The 18,246-nt window shown below is 38.5% G+C and overlaps 1 protein-coding gene across 4 annotated transcripts in view; it reads right to left on the reverse strand.

Annotated features, from left to right (window-relative positions):
• vps8 (VPS8 subunit of CORVET complex) overlaps nt 1–18,246 on the reverse strand; it is a 103,818-nt gene that overhangs the window by 19,295 nt on the left and 66,277 nt on the right. For all 4 annotated transcript variants that reach the window (XM_062059004.1, XM_062059006.1, XM_062059008.1 and 1 more), the window contains exons 33-38: nt 15,513–15,602; nt 14,938–14,984; nt 14,698–14,842; nt 9,322–9,411; nt 8,954–9,121; nt 2,942–3,023 (exon numbers count right to left, since the gene is read on the reverse strand). In XM_062059004.1, the coding sequence (XP_061914988.1) occupies nt 2,942–3,023; nt 8,954–9,121; nt 9,322–9,411; nt 14,698–14,842; nt 14,938–14,984; nt 15,513–15,602 (622 nt within the window). The remainder of the gene's footprint in view (nt 1–2,941; nt 3,024–8,953; nt 9,122–9,321; nt 9,412–14,697; nt 14,843–14,937; nt 14,985–15,512; nt 15,603–18,246) is intronic.

Below are 18,246 nucleotides of genomic sequence, written 5' to 3' on the forward strand. Positions count from 1 at the left end.
CACACTGTGCTCTAATATTAAACATCTCTCAAATGCATATGCCAAATATTCTAAGTTTTTTTTTTAAGTAACGTTTACATTACTTTCCCTAGTAATTAATTACATTTATTAAATAGTAATTCCGTTAGTAATTCAATTACTTTTTTGGTAAAGTAATGAGAAACTATAATTAATTACTTTTTAAAAGTAATTTTCAGAATAATAATATTCTGAACAATGATGTGTTTGTTAATGTTTGCTGACGATAGGGCTTTGTAGAAGAAGGGAATAAATATGGGACATGTTATGAAAATGTAACGAGCGATTGATGAGGTGGTGGAATGGGGGTATGATTGGGGATTCAGATTTTCACTGGAGAAAACGAAGGCTGGGTTTTTTTTTTTTACCAGAAAGAGAGTTATATGAGGACTGAAGTTAAAAATGTACGGGCAAGAAATAGAAAAGGTAGAACGGTTTAAATTCTTAAGTGTTGTATTCGATGCAAGACTAACATGGGAGGGACATATACGAAGAATTGTGGATAAGTGTAAAAAGGTAGTACATGTAATGAGGTGTTTGTCAGGGTGAGAGTTGTTTAGCTCTAAAGAGTTTATGTGGCCTTGATTAGGTCAACATTTGACTATGGATGTATGGAATATTGCTCAGCAGCAAAATTAGTGCTTACAAAGTTGGATGTTGTGCAAGCGCCAGCATTAAGAGTGTGTAGCAATGCTTTTAAAACTTTACCAGTGTCAGCACTTCTATTAAAGATGGGACAAATGCCACTAGACATCAGAAGGAAGCGGTTAATAATGAACTATTGGACACATCTACAGGGACACAATTACTCACACCCAACTAAGTCTTGGCTGGAGGAATGCTGGGAGATTAGGAGGAGTCAGAGGGTGTTCAGGGAGATATGCAATAACGCTGCTAGAGAAATTGGAATAATTGATATAAAGACAATCCCCACGGTGGATTACCCAGTGATGGCCCCATGGGAGCTGGTAAGGCCAGAAGTAGATTGGCACTTGTTAATAGTTAAAACGACAAAGAGGAATGTAGATAATGTAAGTGAATTCAATGAGCACATTATAAATAAGTATGGAAATTTCACATTGGTGTACACAGATTGGGGACAGCACCCAGAGACGTGTTTGACTGGGTTTGGGGTAGCGGTGCCAACAAAAGGAATTGGGGTGAACAGAAGGTCGTCAGACAAACTAGGAGTGTACACAGTGGAAATAGTGGAAGTACTAATGGCATTAAAGTGGGTGGAGCTAACTAAGAAAGATAAAGTGTTGATTTGCACTGATTCCGCATCTGTGATGGCAAGTTTAATATAATTTAAGTCAAACAGCCGTCAGGATATTTTATAGGAAATGTTGTAGACAGTCAAAATATAACAAATCAGAAGAGAAAGGTTCAGTTTTTGTGGGTTTCGGCCCATGAAGGGGTGAGGGGAAATGAAAAGGCGGAGGAATTTGACAGCTATATTGAGCTATATAAAATAAACGCAACACTTTAGTTTTTGCTCCCATTTTTCAAAAGTTGAACTCAGGGATTTAAAACTTGTACTATATACACAAAAGAAGTATTTCGCTCAATTATTGTTCACAAATCTGTCCAAATCTGTGTTAGTGAGCACTTCTTCTTGGTGAAGAAAATACATTTTTTCATTTACGCCCTGAGTCTATGAATTCAAATAGGTCATTTTGGGAGGGTGACGTAGCCTATCTGCTGGACAGAGATTTTGAGTAGAGCTCATAAGTCCTCTATTTATGCTAGACACAGCCTTACTCAATGCAAGCTAATACATCATACTTATTATACTAAGGTCCTGCTGGCTAAGATGTATGACAGAATATCTGTATTGTGTGATCGGTGTCAACAGTCTCGAGCTAACTTAATATATATGTGATCGTTGTCAACAGTTGTACAGTTAATGCACTGAAATTTTTAATACTTTGTCTTTGGTAATTGGCAAAAAGATTTAATTTAATCCTCTAAGTGGACTATTTGGGGTAGCCCCTCTGTCATCTTCTCTTAGCAAATCCAAAAAGAACTTGGTGGCATTTACTACTTTGTTGGCTAGAAGACTTGTTGTGCTAAATTGGAAGGCTGCAGCGCCTCACTGCTATACCCGCTGGATCAGAGATAGTCTTTATTTCCTAAAATTGGACAAAATTAGGCTGACATTGAACAGTAGTTCTGTGAAGTTTCCTAAAATATGTACAAGAGACTGATCTCAAACACAAATTTTTAAGGTGTCGCAACTTTTATTTTACTTTGTAGAATTAGCGACTTCCTTCCGGGCAACTTCCTTTGTTTTCACTTTATCGAAGTGCGCATGTAAGTGACGTCGAGGCCACATTGGGGCCTGTGCGCGTTTACACTGGAGTCTGATAAAAATCACATTTTACTTGCAGTGTAAACAGTCAGCTGGAAAAAACCTGCAAAAAAAAAAATCTGATTTGTGGCACTTTGGCCTGCAGTGTAAACGTAGTCTTCATGACCACCTGCACAATCGAACAATATTTATCAAAAGTTCAGCTTTTGCAAAGACAATGAGCTTCAGTTTTAATTGGCAGTGTCGCAGAGGTTAATTTAACAATGTTGGCATTTGTGTACAACTGTATCGCTTCATACTGTTTTGTTGTCTCTCTCTTGTATGTAAAATATTCAGTATGAACAGTTCTCAGTATGATAAGCATGTACAGTTCTACTACAGACTACCACCACCGTAATAACATATTGTTAAACTATGTTCAAGTAAAGGTTAAGATCGACTTCAGTTTTAACCAAATCAAACATGGCAAGTATGTATACAGCATACATTCTTCATCTTAACAAGCACTTTAAAATGTCATACTGTAGGAGAAAAAGACATAAGACCATCCTGGAGACCTGCCTGATCTCATTAGTACACAGCAAATATCTGTTGGTTTTGTGTGCTTTTTACCTTCAGACATGTTTGCAGCTGGGGGCCTTTTCATTTGTTTTTGAGAAGCCATCAGTATCTCCAATAACGAAAACCAAAGCTCCTGAAAAACAATAAAAGTGGAGGTCAGTGAAGTTAAGTAACACAATGTTTCTTATTAGCTGCTTTGACTTGTTCGAGACAAACAAGCATGTTGCACTCTTAAGTGGATGTACATTATTTTCTGTACCTGCCCCAAACAGTTTCTATGTCATGCAATGACTAACCGAGCTAGTAAAAAAAAAAGTGAAAAGGTAGTGGAGATCAGTGGCGTGCAGTCACTAGAGGCAGGGGAGGCACGGCATCACCTGCCATCATGGAAAGAAAAAAAAAGTAAAAAGAAAAAAAAATTTATTAAATTGTTATATGTATCCACTATCCAGTGATTATACTAAAGTTATTTTCCATTTAACTTCACCAGTTTGAGATTATTTTTATTTTTACATTTGCCGTTCAAATACTGAGAAGAGACGGTGCGGTGATCAGCAGCCAGTTGAGGCACGTCACTCAGTTGTGCCTCAACATGGATTGTGTGCAATGACTCGGCTAACTGCTGAGCTGCTGTGCAGTGAGACCGTATTGCTATATGAATTATATTATACATTTGCATAGTTTAGTTAGCTGAGGTATATAATGTACAGTGTATTTTGTCAACAACTGTATGTGTGTAACGTATTTTTAGTGCTGAGCATTCATAAAACTGCTGCGAAGACACACTGTGTGAGGCTCGTCTCATAACCCTGCCTCCTGGTGCCAAGCATCTCCGCCGCAGAATGCACCGCCCGACGGGAACGCCACACCAACCAAAGCCCACACCCAAACCCTCCACGTGCAAGACCGAATCCACCCAAAAAAAGTCACTTAACAAGAAGCCAAAAAGTGCAAAAACAACAATGCTCGCGCTGCAGGAGCCGCGAATGACCGCAGGGACACAACATTAGGTACACCTGCACTACAGGTTCATATGTTTGTAAATCTGACTGTGATGATGCAGTCGTGCCTCACCAGACATTAACCTCACCGCACGCCACTGGTGGAGATGTAACAATATGAAAATGTAATATCGTGGTTATTGTGACCAAAATTATCACGGTTATCATTATGGTATTGTTGAATGATATCAAAAAATGTTTACGCTCATATGCACACTCCAATCTTTCAACCAAGTTTAAACCAACACAGACACAATATATTTTATTTGGCAGAATACACATTGTTTTGCTGGCTTCATTAGAGACATTGATTTGAGTGTTTAAATATGTTCACCCTCATATTTTAGGATTGGGGTTTGATGCTTGCAATGGAGAAAGATGTGAATGTGTCTTGTATTCATGTTAGCGTTTAAGTGACAAGTAGGTACTTCTGCTAGCTGTATCTCAAGAGAATAAGCATGATCCTCGTGAGTGTGGTAATCACCCACGAGTTACGATAATTCAAATTTAAAAAAGTAATACCAAACGTCGGCAGAGATGTGTAGTAACGTGCTAAATTTACAGTTATATTTACCTAAATAACTTTTAGTATAAATTGTACTTCGGCCGGTTCCCCGCCTGTTTTATTTGCAGAGGTTTTGTTGAAGGACATTTTTTCTATAGTTCTTCTGTGAAGATCTTGTCATTTTTTTTAATGTCTTCTACAGATCTCCTCGATTTGCTTACATAATTAACTTTTTCGTAAATTGCCTTCCTCCAGCAGCACTGAAATTCGTCTGCTGAAGCTTATCCATATATAAATGTGCTTGTTCCACCAAGACATCGAACTCGGGGGCTTCAAAATTGTATTTTGCGTGTCCACTGTCCTCTCACAAACTTTCCATTTATGCAGCCGATAGGACATGCAACTCCTCATTTAAATATGGCAGTGACCACCACTTTTGCACCTGTTCTCAATTGAACGCGCAGCCTTAATAAATCACACACAACACGCCCACATATTATTTTATTGATTGCATATGCTGATTACCGCATGGTGTTTGGATATTTGTAAATCAGGCCTCTGACCATCGAGAAATTGACCACGTTTTATCATTAATACCGGTAAACGTTACATCCCTAGTAGGTATCATGCAGCACTGGAAAAAGGGAATTAGTTGTATCCATTTTCTGTCTGCACAATCATATTCGTCCTTCTAACCATCATCCTCTTTCTATTTGAGTTGTATGGGTGAACAATCTAAGCAAGGATGCATAGAAGTTTCTAGCTGGGAACAAATGTGTACATGAATGAGCATCTCACAAAACGCAATGCTGGAATCGCCAAGAAAGCACGCGACTTGAGAAAGCAGGGAAAAATCCAGGGAACTTGGAGCATCAACTGTAAAATCTACATCAAGCTGAATGGAGGTCCAGAAGCAAGAGTAATTGTTGTCCATGACATCAAGGACCTGGACAATTTTTAAAGTTTACACAGCTACCAAAACAACGATGATAATGGACTGACAGAAAACAAACACCCAAATTCAGCATCGACACTACTATGTTCCAAGGGACGACTAAACAAGAGGACCTACATTCAGGATTACATCCACCTACACTTATTGAGATTATTGAAACAACATCAAAGATTGTTGAACAAGAAAATATGGAACTAAAAAATTTCTGCAACAAAGATTACAAAAACCAGGATTTGGAAAATGATATAGATCCAGAAACAAATTTTTTCTCCCACATCAGTAATAATTGTTTTTATTATACAGATGATCAATATAATAGCAACATTACATGCGATAACAAATTGTCAATTATTCATTTTAATAGCAGAAGCTTGTATGCAAACTACAACAACATTAAGAACTTTTTGGAACACATCAACGAACCATTCAAAGTGATTGCTGTCACAGAAACATGGATTGATGATAAAAAAGGAATAGATTTTGATCTGGAGGGATATGAACTAAACTACATCAACAGAACCAACAAAAATGGAGGAGGAGTAGCTGTGTACGTGATGAAGAACCTGAACTACAAAGTGGTAAAAAACATGTCATTTGCTATAGATAATATCTTAGAATGTATAACCATTGAAATATGTCAGGAAAAAAGCAAAAACATTTTCATCAGTTGTATATATAGATCACCTACGTCAAGTATAGAAACATTTGAAGAATGGATCAAGGCTACTTACATGGATAATGGTCAAAGAATAATGTTCTTATGTGGTGACTTTAATATTGACTTATTGAACCCTAACAAGCAAAAGTCTATTGATGACTTCATTGATACAATGTACAGCATCAGTTTATATCCAAAAATCACAAAGCCAAGCAGAATCACAGCACACTGTGCCACGCTTATTGATAATATTTTTACCAATGAGTTTGACAATAACACTACAAGTGGTCTACTTATAACCGACGTTAGTGATCATCTGCCAGTTTTTACAATATATGATGGACACTACAAGAAGAACATGGAAGACAAAATGACATTTCGAAGACTGTGCACAGAGAAGAGGATGACTGCTTTCAAAATTGAGCTACAAAAGCAAGATTGGGACAATGTGTACAAGGAAAAAGAGGTTGATGAAGCATTTGAACATTTCTTAAACAAGTTCATAATACTTTATGACAAACATTGTCCATTGTCCACTCAGTAATAAACAGAGAAAGAATAATCAACCATGGATGACAAAAGGATTAAAAAATGCTTGTAAGAAGAAGAATACACTATATAGAGAATTTATAGCACAAAGAACTATAGAGGCAGAAATTAAGTACAAAAAGTATAAAAACAAGTTAACAGACATACTACGATCATGTAGAAAAGAATATTACAGTGAATTATTGGACAGGAACAAAAATAATATGAGAGCAACATGGGGCATCCTCAATAGCATTATTAAAAATGGCACAAAGAGGGACTACCCTCAATACTTTTTAGACGGAAATAAAAAAAATGACAACATAAAGGAAGTAGTTGAAAGCTTCAATAATTATTTTGTAAATATTGGACCAAAATTGGAAGAAAGGATTCCAGACCCAGTTCCAATTGAGGACTATATTGATACCATAGAGCGAAATCCCAACTCCATGTTCCTCAGTAATGTGACACAGGAGGAAATAGTTACAATCGTGAAAAAATGTAAATCTAAGACTTCAACTGATTGTAATGGAATTGATATGGAAACGATAAAAAAGGTTATAGAAGAGATCTCAGGACCATTAATGTATATTAGTAATCTATCATTTCAAACAGGTACATTCCCAAACAAAATGAAAATAGCTAAAGTTGCACCAATTTATAAGACTGGAGACAAACATCAATTTACAAATTATAGACCTGTTTCTCTACTTCCACAATTTTCTAAAATCATTGAAAAACTGTTTAATAACAGATTAGAGAGTTTCATAAATAAAAATGGAATACTCGAAGAGAACCAATATGGATACAGAGCTAATGTCTCAACTTCAATGGCTTTAATTGAAATTACAGAAGAAATTACCAATGCAATAGACAGTAAAAAATGTGCAGCAGCAGTTTTTATGGATCTAACTAAAGCATTTGACACAATTAATCACAATATTTTAATCAAAAAACTAGAACGATATGGCATCAGAGGGTTAGTATTAAACTGGATAAGAAGTTATCTAACGAACAGGAAACAATACGTGAAGCTAGGCGAACACATGTCTACAACCCTAAATATATCCTGTGGTGTACCTCAGGGATCAATATTAGGACCTAAATTATTCAATCTCTATATAAATGACATTTGTAAAGTTACAAAAGATTTAAAGTTAGTATTATTTGCGGATGATACAACAGCGTTTTGTTCAGGAGAGAACACACAGGAGATAATACAAATAATAACAGAAGAAATTAACAAATTAAAAAGATGGTTTGACAAAAACAGACTATCGTTGAATCTTAGTAAAACTAAAATAATGCTATTTGGTAACAGTAGAAGAGAAAGTCAAACACAAATACAAATAGACAGAATAGAAATTGAAAGAGTAAATGAAACCAAATTTCTAGGTATAATGATTGATGATAAATTGAACTGGAAATCTCACGTAAAAAATATACAACATAAAGTAGCAAGAAACACGTCAATAATGAATAAAGCAAAACATGTTCTAGACAAAAAATCACTTCATATTCTCTACTGCTCACTAGTGTTACCATATCTGAGCTACTGTGTAGAAATATGGGGAAATAATTACAAAAGTACACTTCATTCATTAACGGTATTACAAAAAAGATCAGTTAGAATAATACATAATGTTGGATATAGAGAACATACAAATCCTTTATTTATTGAATCAAAGATACTGAAATTCCACGACATAGTGAATTTGCAAACAGCTAAAATTATGCACAAAGCAAACTATAACCTGCTACCCAAGAATATACAACAATTCTTCTCAACAAAAGAGGAGAAATATAATCTTAGAGAAAAATGTAATTTAAAAGATTTGTACGCACGTACAACACTTAAGACCTTCAGTATATCAATATGTGGAATTAAATTATGGAATGGATTAAGCAAAGCAATCAAACAATGTACTAATATGATCCACTTCAAGAAACTCTTCAAACTTAAAGTGTTTACAAAGTACAAAGAAGAAGAACCATGACAAACATTCTCAATTTATTTCATCCATCCATTCTTAAAGTTATCTTACTTATCTCATCATATCAAATATGACTTTCTTAACCAATTATTATTATTAAATTCTTACTATTATTTATTTATTTATTTTTATTGTGATTACCTATGGAGTTTATTGTGAATAAACTGAGAACAGGAAGTGAATAAAAAAGTTTCAGCAACTGTTATGTAAAGAAAAGGGGTAGGATTAAATAAGCTCTGCTTCTTCCTACTCCTTTTCGAACATGTTGAAAAGAGAAACTGGAAATTGTGATGTATCATGTTGTATGCTTGCATGTTCGAAATAAACTCAAACTCTAACTCTAACTCTAGCTGTAGTCGCCTTCTCCTGTCCTCCACCACTTCCTTTAGGTCCATAGGGGGAAACAAACACCATTCAATTACCTTTATCTTTGGCTCCTGGAGTTTCTGAGAGCTGCGATGACCTAAAGCAATGAGGTCGTTCAATGAATCCTCAACTCTGCTCAAAACAGTTGACTCATTGTCTTCTTCATCTTCCCTCTGTCCCCTGTTGGTGTCAGCAGTGAGCACAGATAGTTTCACTTTTAATGCCTGAAAAAAATATGTGAGCGTTAGAGAGAGTAAGTTATTGTAGAAAAAAACTAATCTATCATTGCATTTACACTATATAAACAAATGTGGAAATACACACAGTTTACTGTACATATTCCTGACATTGAGGCAATCACTTTAGTTAACTTGAAACATTTATATATGTTTTGCTATTTCCCAAAGTGATTTGTTTTGCATACCTCTAATAAAACTGCAAATGCTCCAAAATAGTCTCCGTTCTTCTCCAGTAGATATCCTGTAGCTTCAATGTGGTGGTACTTCTCAGTGATCTAAATAGACAGACAAAGGTACAAATGATTGACATTAGTTGGTTACCATTAGTTCAAACTAAAATGATAGTTTTTAGAAGGAAAAAGCCGAACATAGATTGGTATTGAAGCAAAGTTGGAGTTCTTGTTAGCGCAGCTAAGAATACCTTTTTCTGGAGTTTTCTTTGGCTCGTATAATAACGTCATATTATTTTTACATCAAGGGCATCTCAGCCCACAGCAGTGTACAATATTACACTGGTAACAAAAGACTGGAAGCCTTGCAAACGTTTAAGGACTGCAGCCTTCTCAGGAAGAACAGTCTGCTCTGGCCATTCCTATACAGGGGCCTGACATATGTACAATTGGCTTGTGTTGGTTGACCAGTCCAGCTTGCTGTTCAGCCACAGTTCGAAGATATTTGTAGGTGGTGACTACCCCCACCATAGCTTCCCTTGATCAGCACTGGTCGCAGCTTAGAGTAAGTGTGGACATCCCAAAGTCTATAGCAAACTTCTTTGTTTTGACAGTGTTGAGCAACAAGAGGTTGGTATGGCTCCATGAAATCTTTCACAAGACTCTTGTAATTCCCCCCTCAGTTATTTCTGATACACTGTGGGTGTCATCTGCAAACATCTGAGTGTGACACAGTTCAGAGTTGCAGCATAAACCCAAGGTATATAGGGTGAAGAGGAGGGGGGCTACCACAATACCTTGAGGAGCACCTTGTTCCATGTGTCAACCCTTGGGAAGATTTTTTCTGTTATCACTTTCTTCTTAGAGAAATTGCTCTATCAGTAACTCTCTGACCAAAATGGAGATAAACTCTTTTGATGCATTTCATCTTTGACATCAATGACAAAGCTTTGGCTTGAGCGATGTGGAATGACAACGCAGGACACGCATTGCTGACGACACTGAAAGCTAACAAGAAAGCTATTAATTGAAGCTGCGACTGTCTAGCTGACCCAAGTTTTTGCAGAACAATTTACACCCGTGGTTTTAACACAAGAAAGCCCAGCTGTAATTTAGAAGGATTATCCAGGGACAAAGTATTTCCATGTCCTGGCTGTATTTTAGTGGCTGGACGACGGCTATTTCAATGATGCTTGGAGGATCCTCCGGGCTACTCGTGAGTATGCCCATATTTTGTAGCCTTCAACTTAACTTAAAGGTTTGATTGATGGATTGAAACTTTTATTAGTAGAATGCACAGTACAGTACATATTCCATACAATTGACCACTAAAGGGTAACACCCGAATAAGTTTTTCAACTTGTTTAAGTCGGGGTCAAGTACAATTGCGGCCCGCACATCTTGGGCAAATAATTGGTAAGTATATCATGGCAATCTTAAATCTCACTAGAAAGAACTGTAAATCTCAAGATTAATCAAAAAAAATTATCAATAGGTTAATCGATTTCAGAAATTCTCTCTTGGTTCTAGGCAAAGGCAGTCGCACTCCCTCTCCGTGTCTGCCCTGTTTGCCTCTTTGTGTTGTCCTGTCTTGTTAAACTTACTTGTAACCTCTTTTTGCGCTGCTCTCCAAAATCTAAACAATTGAATTAATCAACTGTCCTCTCAACAAAATTGACAAGATATCGGGTTTGGGGGAACCTGCCTGTCCTGTCGGAACGGTTGTTGATGGACACATGACGGACTCTTGGGAAAAGAGCAGTGTAGCGTGCCTGGCGTCTGCCCTGCTCGCCTCCTTGTCTTGTCCTGTCTTGTGTAACTTTCTTGTAGCTTTTATTTACACTGCTCTTAAAAATCTAAACAATGGAATTGATCAACTCGCCTCTCAACAAAATTTACAAGTACTCCAGTTCGGAGGAACCAACCTGTCATGTTGGAACGATTGTTACTGGACAAACAACAGACTCTTGGGTGCCTGGCGACCCTTTCAGTTGAGGATGTTGAAGATTTCTACCTATTTGGAATAATGGTAACCGGACATCTGCTGATTGAAGAAAATGTTGCCTTGGTGTATCAACAAACTGGAAGATGCTGGCAGCCGTTCAAGGTGTTTTAAAGCTGCCACAGACGATTGGAGGATGTGGGCAGAGAGTGGACACTCAGACTGTTGTGGTTTTGGACTAAATCACAAACTGGACAACATCGGAGACGCCTTCTGCCCTACAGGATGAATTTGAGGACCAGATATACTGTAGACAATTAAGAGTGAAAAGTTTATCTGGATTGTTTTCCCTGGTTGCGACGTGGCAAAGTCGATTCCCCTCAAGGGCAGTGCAGCAAAGATGAAACAATCTCATTCCCTGTAACAACACCTGGGGAGATGAACTCTGTTTGCAATGCCTGCAGAGCGACTAGAGGAGCTACAGCTCCTCCTGTTGCAAGTCTTGCAGTTTCTATGTTGTAACATATATGTATGCTTATCGGTTATCAAGATTTTTTTTCTTGCCCCTCCATAGGAGCCCAGTCCGAGATCGACTTTTTTTTAACTCATCCTTCCCACTCCTCTGCGGACACCTTTTTCCCAGCTTTTACGGGACGTCGTAAGTGCACGACCCATCAGCGTTCCTGTTTTGTTACCCTGTACAATGTATGTCTGCTCATGAACGGGTCTGTGCTCAAAATTTAATTTTGTTGAACTTTTGCAATGACAATAAAGAGCTCCTTCTTCTTCTTAAATCGTTTGGTGCACCCATATTTTTGGTCGATCCCTTATCTCCACAGTCTGGGACCACACCCCATCCTCCAAGATGACCCCCTCAAACCCCAAAGAGGTGTGCTTACTTAAACTTTAATATTTGAGAGTTGAAGGAACGAATGTATCAACACCTGTGCACCTAACCCAATTGAACACTTGTTTATGCTTGTGACCTACTCCGTTTTGGCTGATTTATAAAACTCCCGATTGAGGAGGTTCTTCCACATGCTACTATAGCCCTTGAACATTTGAACCCCAGTAACCAGCAACCCTCCGATTGCTGGCACGACCACTCTACCAACTTCGCCACGCCGTTCCCAACACTGTGACATTGTCTTTGTGATAGCACGCTTGCTCCCACTGACAGCGTGAAGGTGCGTCTCCGCTCTCCTGGCTAAAGAAAGAGAGGGACGTGCCGGTCCTCAAGTGGTGGCGTGAAAAGAGTGCACAGTCACATCCACTTCTCCATTCTGTATGGCTGCTGCTCTGAACATCTGCCAGTCAGTGCACTGAAAGCAGTTCTGGAGCACAGAGGCTGCATCATTGGGCCACACAGTGACACTCCTTACTGTGGGTTTGGAACGTTTCACCAGAGGATGGTAGGCTGGGGCCAACAGAATGAATATGTGGTCGAAGAAGCTGAGGTGGGAATGGAGAAGGGCTCTGTAGGCTCTGGGTATGTTGGTGTCCACACAGTCAGGTGTGTTATTCCCACGTGTTGGAAATTAATCTAGGAAGGGTGTCCGTCAGTTTTGTGTGGTTAAAGCTGCCTGCAACAACATAAAATCTGTGTTTAATTTGCAGAGAGCTAATGGGGTCATGTAGCTCCGGCAACTCCTTGCTAAGCATTGGTGGGAAGTACACAATGGTCACAAACATGGCAGTGAACTTGCAAGGCAGACAGTGTGGCCGGATTTTATGGTAAAATGCTCTTTTTCCTCTGAGTAGTAGCTTACTATAAGTCCATTGTTGGTACACCAACCTTTGTTGACATACTGTAAACACTTCCCTTTTTCCCCCCAATCTGAGGTCTCAGTCACGCCAGAAAAGCTGTGGTCCATCAATTTGGAAAGCTGAGTCAGGCAGGCTGTCCTTAAGTCACATATGCGTCAGACAAAGTATCAATCAATCAATCAATCAATGTTTATTTATATAGCCCTAAATCACAAGTGTCTCAAAGGGCTGTACAAGCCACAACGACATCCTCAGTACAGAGTTCCTCATCTCCCTTGAAACGCAGTCTCATGCGTATAAGTACATTTTGTTGTCCAGGGAGCGATAATGGGCTAGGAAGAATGATGGGATTGGTGGTCTGCTAGCCTTTAGTTGAGCTAGCCAGCCGGCTCTCTTGCCCCGTTTTAGCTTACGAGAGCACCGTTTCCTTTCACCTTTGGCATAGACCCTACCAATTTATGGATTTATCCCCCGCCGCCACACACACACACTTTACGTGCAGCTTGACACACACGCACATTTGCTGTTATACCATTGTCTTGTTAATCTACTTGTTAATTTCCCGTTAATAGCTTGTTTCTGCTGTAATTCGGTTCCATCTACACTTCTTAAAGTTTCTTAAACACTTATCTTTTGTGTTGTTTCAAGTCAGCTTTACAGCTAACTTAGCGATTAGCATGTCTGTTCCTCCATGTTCTTACCCGGTGTGTAACATGTCTAGCCTTGTCCTCCAGTGATAATTATACATAAGATACTAAGAAATGCAGTTTATTTGCCGCAAAGGAGATGATTATTATCATCTTAGGGGAGCGGCTCCCCACTGTGTACCACCGCGTGGATGGACCGGAGGAGATGCAGAGGAGGAGACGGGGCTGCTAAGCTAATAGCATTGGGCGTCGGGATGGGCTTTGCTAGGCACTGGCTGAGTGAGCATGTGTCGGACACTTCGGTCTTCTCGGACCATTTTCGCTCATCAGCGCGGACTGGACATTGGCCGAGAGCTGGTGGGTAGCCTAGGACGGAGTCAGCTCTCTTGGCTGCTTTGTTGGGTCTGTTCCTGCCTCTTGAAGTGCTGCCCTCTCCCCATACCCCAGCAGACGATGGTTTGGAGCACTGGAGAGGCCACCACGGTGTATGTGGGTGTTGAAATTGTGCTTTTTGTTTTGTTTCGTTGTTTGTCTATGCATGGTGCAATCATATGTGCGCAACATGTTTTAGGTATTGCTTTTTTTTGTTTTTTACTTTTGTAGCTGTATGTAGACATAGCGCCTCTGAAGTGTCAGATTGTTGCATCAGCTCGGTGCTCCTCTAAAGTCTTTTATGTTTTTTGTGTTCTTAAATGTCTCCCTTTTGTTTCATACCAAGATGGCGCTGCGGATGGCCGCCACAGTACTGCACTCTCTCATCATTGTTGCATTTTTCCATTTTTCTTGCATCGAACAAAGACAACACAGTACCCAGTCAAACTCCTTGTGTGTTATATACTCGACCAATAAAGTTGATTCTGATACTGAAATACACTATTAGATGCGCTTTCCTGTCTACCAGAGAGGTTCGGCTTTTGTGATAAGCATTTGCCGATCACATACTTTTTCACAAAAATCGGCTAATACTGATTGGTGGCTTTTCGATCGGCACAAACCTAGTTTTTAGAATCATATTTGAAAAAAAAAAATCCGTACTTGTATGGCTTCATCCAGTTTGTAATGTTGTGATGTCTGAAGGAAGTGCAGAAGTTGTTGTGGGGCAAAACGACACAGCAAGTCCAACAATAGCTTGTGGAGATCTTGTTCCAGAGGAATGGTGGTCCCTGGATAATGATGTTCCCTATAAGAAAGTGAAATGGAAAGTTGAAATGCTACGACAAAAGAAAATGCAGAGGAGACAAAAGGTTTGCAGGAGAACAATAAAGCAGGAAGTACCAAGACTCCAGGAGACAGGTCAAAAAATTGAAAAGTAGCTCGCCATCCTGTCGAGAACAAAAAAATATTGTAAAAGCTACATTTAGATGCATATGAATTACATTTTGAGTTTGATTATCCATGTTCAAATAACTTGTAGAGTGAAAAAACATAGAACTACATAAGGTAGCTTTCAATCGTTATAATTATACATTTTAATTTAAAAAATTTTATTTTAGATTGATGCTCAAAGCTAACATTAGGAATACTTTTCAATACACAAGGAACAAAGAAACAAAGGTTTGTGGTAACTCACTGAATTATGCAAACTAAAGACTTCACAAGCACTTACTTCATTGAAAAACGTCACTGAGCATTTATTGCATACAGCTCTAGCTTTCTCATCAGGATTTTCAAAAAACTCATTTTAAACAATCATCATCAAGCTTTTTATCATTGAAAACTAATTATTTTGCTATACTTAAACTAAAATATATATTTTTGACTGTTCTTAAGTTTTTAAAGTTAAGTCTTTTCTGTCCTACTAGAAATACATATACAACATATACTACATTCCTTTTTCATTCAGCCCTTACCGGAAGCTCACAGATAATTTGCTTCACTTCTTCAACAAAGTGACACACAACCAGGTCCGCTGACTTGCTTGCATCAATAGTTACCAATTCCTGCGAACGTACGATACAACACAGTCAATTACAAACAAACAAAAAACATCTTTATCAGGCACTTATATAGAAGCTGAGGTAAAACAGTATAGTAATTTTTTAAGAAGATGACACTAAATATATATAATACAACTTGTATAGACATATACATGTTGTGACATACATACCTACTATAGGCAAACCTACATAAAACTACATTCATACATGATAATGACATCACAGCCCATGGGTTTTAGCTCAATCCGTAGCACTGCTCTAAATAGCTCAGTTGTGCAGGTGACCACTGTTACACCAGCCATCAATCAATCAATCAATCAATGTTTATTTATATAGCCCTAAATCACAAGTGTCTCAAAGGGCTGCACAAGCCACAACGACATCCTCGGTACAGAGCCCTGACTTAAGAGTGTTACTAAAGTTACTCACCCTCTGGTCCTTTGTGCTGTACTATTTGGTTATGAAAATTTAGTGTTCAACAAATCATATTTTCTTTTGCAAGCTGAACTCTTCCTCTCATAATTTTCAGTGTGACTCATGCCACAATTGGTTACGGTTATGGTGTTAGTTAACTCCTAACATGCATACAATTACAATATGATACATCATGTTTTTACAGTTTCTTATTCTAGCATGTCCGAAAAGGAGTAGGAAGAAGCATAGATTATTTATTACTACCCCTTTTCCTATCATCGGAATTACTGATATGAAAATATTACATTTTACTGTTAAAACAATTTGCTCTGGAGAGTGTCGTCTTCCAACATACATAGTAGCCTACATACACAGCATGCCATAGCGCCAGGTAAACTGCTTTGCTAATTGCTAGTGACAAGGAATGATATTTCTCATCTTTCTCACAAGATTGCTTCTCACAATTATTGACCCGCGCAAGTAGGAAATTACTACCTTTAAAAAGGTTGTATTCTGTCACGTGACTTTTGAAAGGAAGTAAATTAAGTGGTGGTCAACCAAACCGATATGGCTAGTGTGCAGCAAACTGTGTGCAAACTATCTGAGTACCCAGGGGGCCTAGATCTTAGCACTATAGGCAGATATGAGCAAAAAATCTAACTATGCAATAATATTGATCTCTATACAAAAAGATTTGTCGAATGATATCAAGGATTATCGAAAGGTCGCGTTCCCAGACATTTTGAACTATTTGGTGCTTCAGACAACATTCTACACGAAAAAACAGATGGAAGCTTGGGAAAGCACAGTGGCCTACAATTTCTTCGTGTGTGGATGGATCAAAGAAATTGGGATCAAGACTTTCCCGGATAATTCATGCATCATTTTTACTCGGGTAAGGTAGCATTTTATGATTTAACTTTGTGTCTTGGGAGGACGTGTCCTTGTAAACAAACTGCGAGTAGCACTTGATTCACTGCTTGTCATTTTCCCATTATGTTTACCACTCATAAACTTTGAACTTTGAAGCCCACACCAACCATCTGTGCAAAACCTCTTTCTTTCACCTCCGCAACATCTCAAGACTCCACCCCTCACTCACTTCAGCCGACACTGAAAGACTTGTCCATGCTTTCATCTCCTCCAGGCTTGATTACTGCAACGCACTTCTCGTCAGGGTCCCCAAAAAGAGCATCTAAAAAGCTCCAGTACATCCAAAACAGCGCAGCGAGGATCCTGATGAGAGTGCGCAAGTGTGATCATATCACACCTATCCTCAAATCACTCCACTGGCTCCCTATAGCATCCCGGACCGAATTCAAGATTAACCTGCTAAAACATCAATGCATCTACGGCAACGCCCTCTCCTACCTCAAGGACCTAGTTTCCCCTCAACCTACCACCCACAACCTCCGCTCCTCAAACACCAACCTCCTCCAACCCATCAGGACAAACCTACAAATAATGGGCCGCCAGGCTTTCTGCTTGACTGCACCCAAACTATGGAACGCTCTCCCCGACCATCTTAGAGCACCACAGTCGGTCGACCGTTTTAAGAAGGGACTAAAAACCCACCTTTTTAGCACAGCTTTTATCTAATTTCTCTGCCTTCTTGTTTTTAAACACACTGCTTGCCTATCTGTTTTTTTTCCAGTGCTTTCATGTTTTATCTATTGTTTATCTAGTGTTTTTCATGTTTTTATTTCAATTTTAATTTTCTATTATATATTGTAACTTTCTATTTTTATACTTTGTAGCACTTTGAGATTTTAACAAATGTAAAGTGCGTTACAAATGTAATTCATCATCATCATCATAAAGATAAAAAGACACCACGAAAGACCTGGCTGCTTGTGAAAGAAGACGAAGAAGTGACCACAGCTCACTGTAACTGCAGAGAATGCGTGTTATTCCCCGTCTTTATCAATATATAACTATAGATGTCAACATTGTGTATGTGCTGAAACTTCTTTTATGATTGTTGCCTTTGGTAAAAGCTCAACTCTTTTAGGTCTGCTTACATTTCAGTTTATTTCAAACATGCATACGATACAATGTAATGCATCACTCATTTCCACTTGTTTCATTACAGCACGTCCAAAAAGGAGTAGGAAGAAACAGTTTATTTAATCTTACACCTTTTCACATCATAGCAGTTTTATGCCATTTCCTTGTTTTCTGTTTGTAACAGAACAGTGAATAAATAAATACATAATAAATAAATAAATATACA

This window comes from Entelurus aequoreus, linkage group LG09 (assembly GCF_033978785.1).
Source record: "Entelurus aequoreus isolate RoL-2023_Sb linkage group LG09, RoL_Eaeq_v1.1, whole genome shotgun sequence".
Taxonomy (NCBI): domain Eukaryota; kingdom Metazoa; phylum Chordata; class Actinopteri; order Syngnathiformes; family Syngnathidae; genus Entelurus; species Entelurus aequoreus.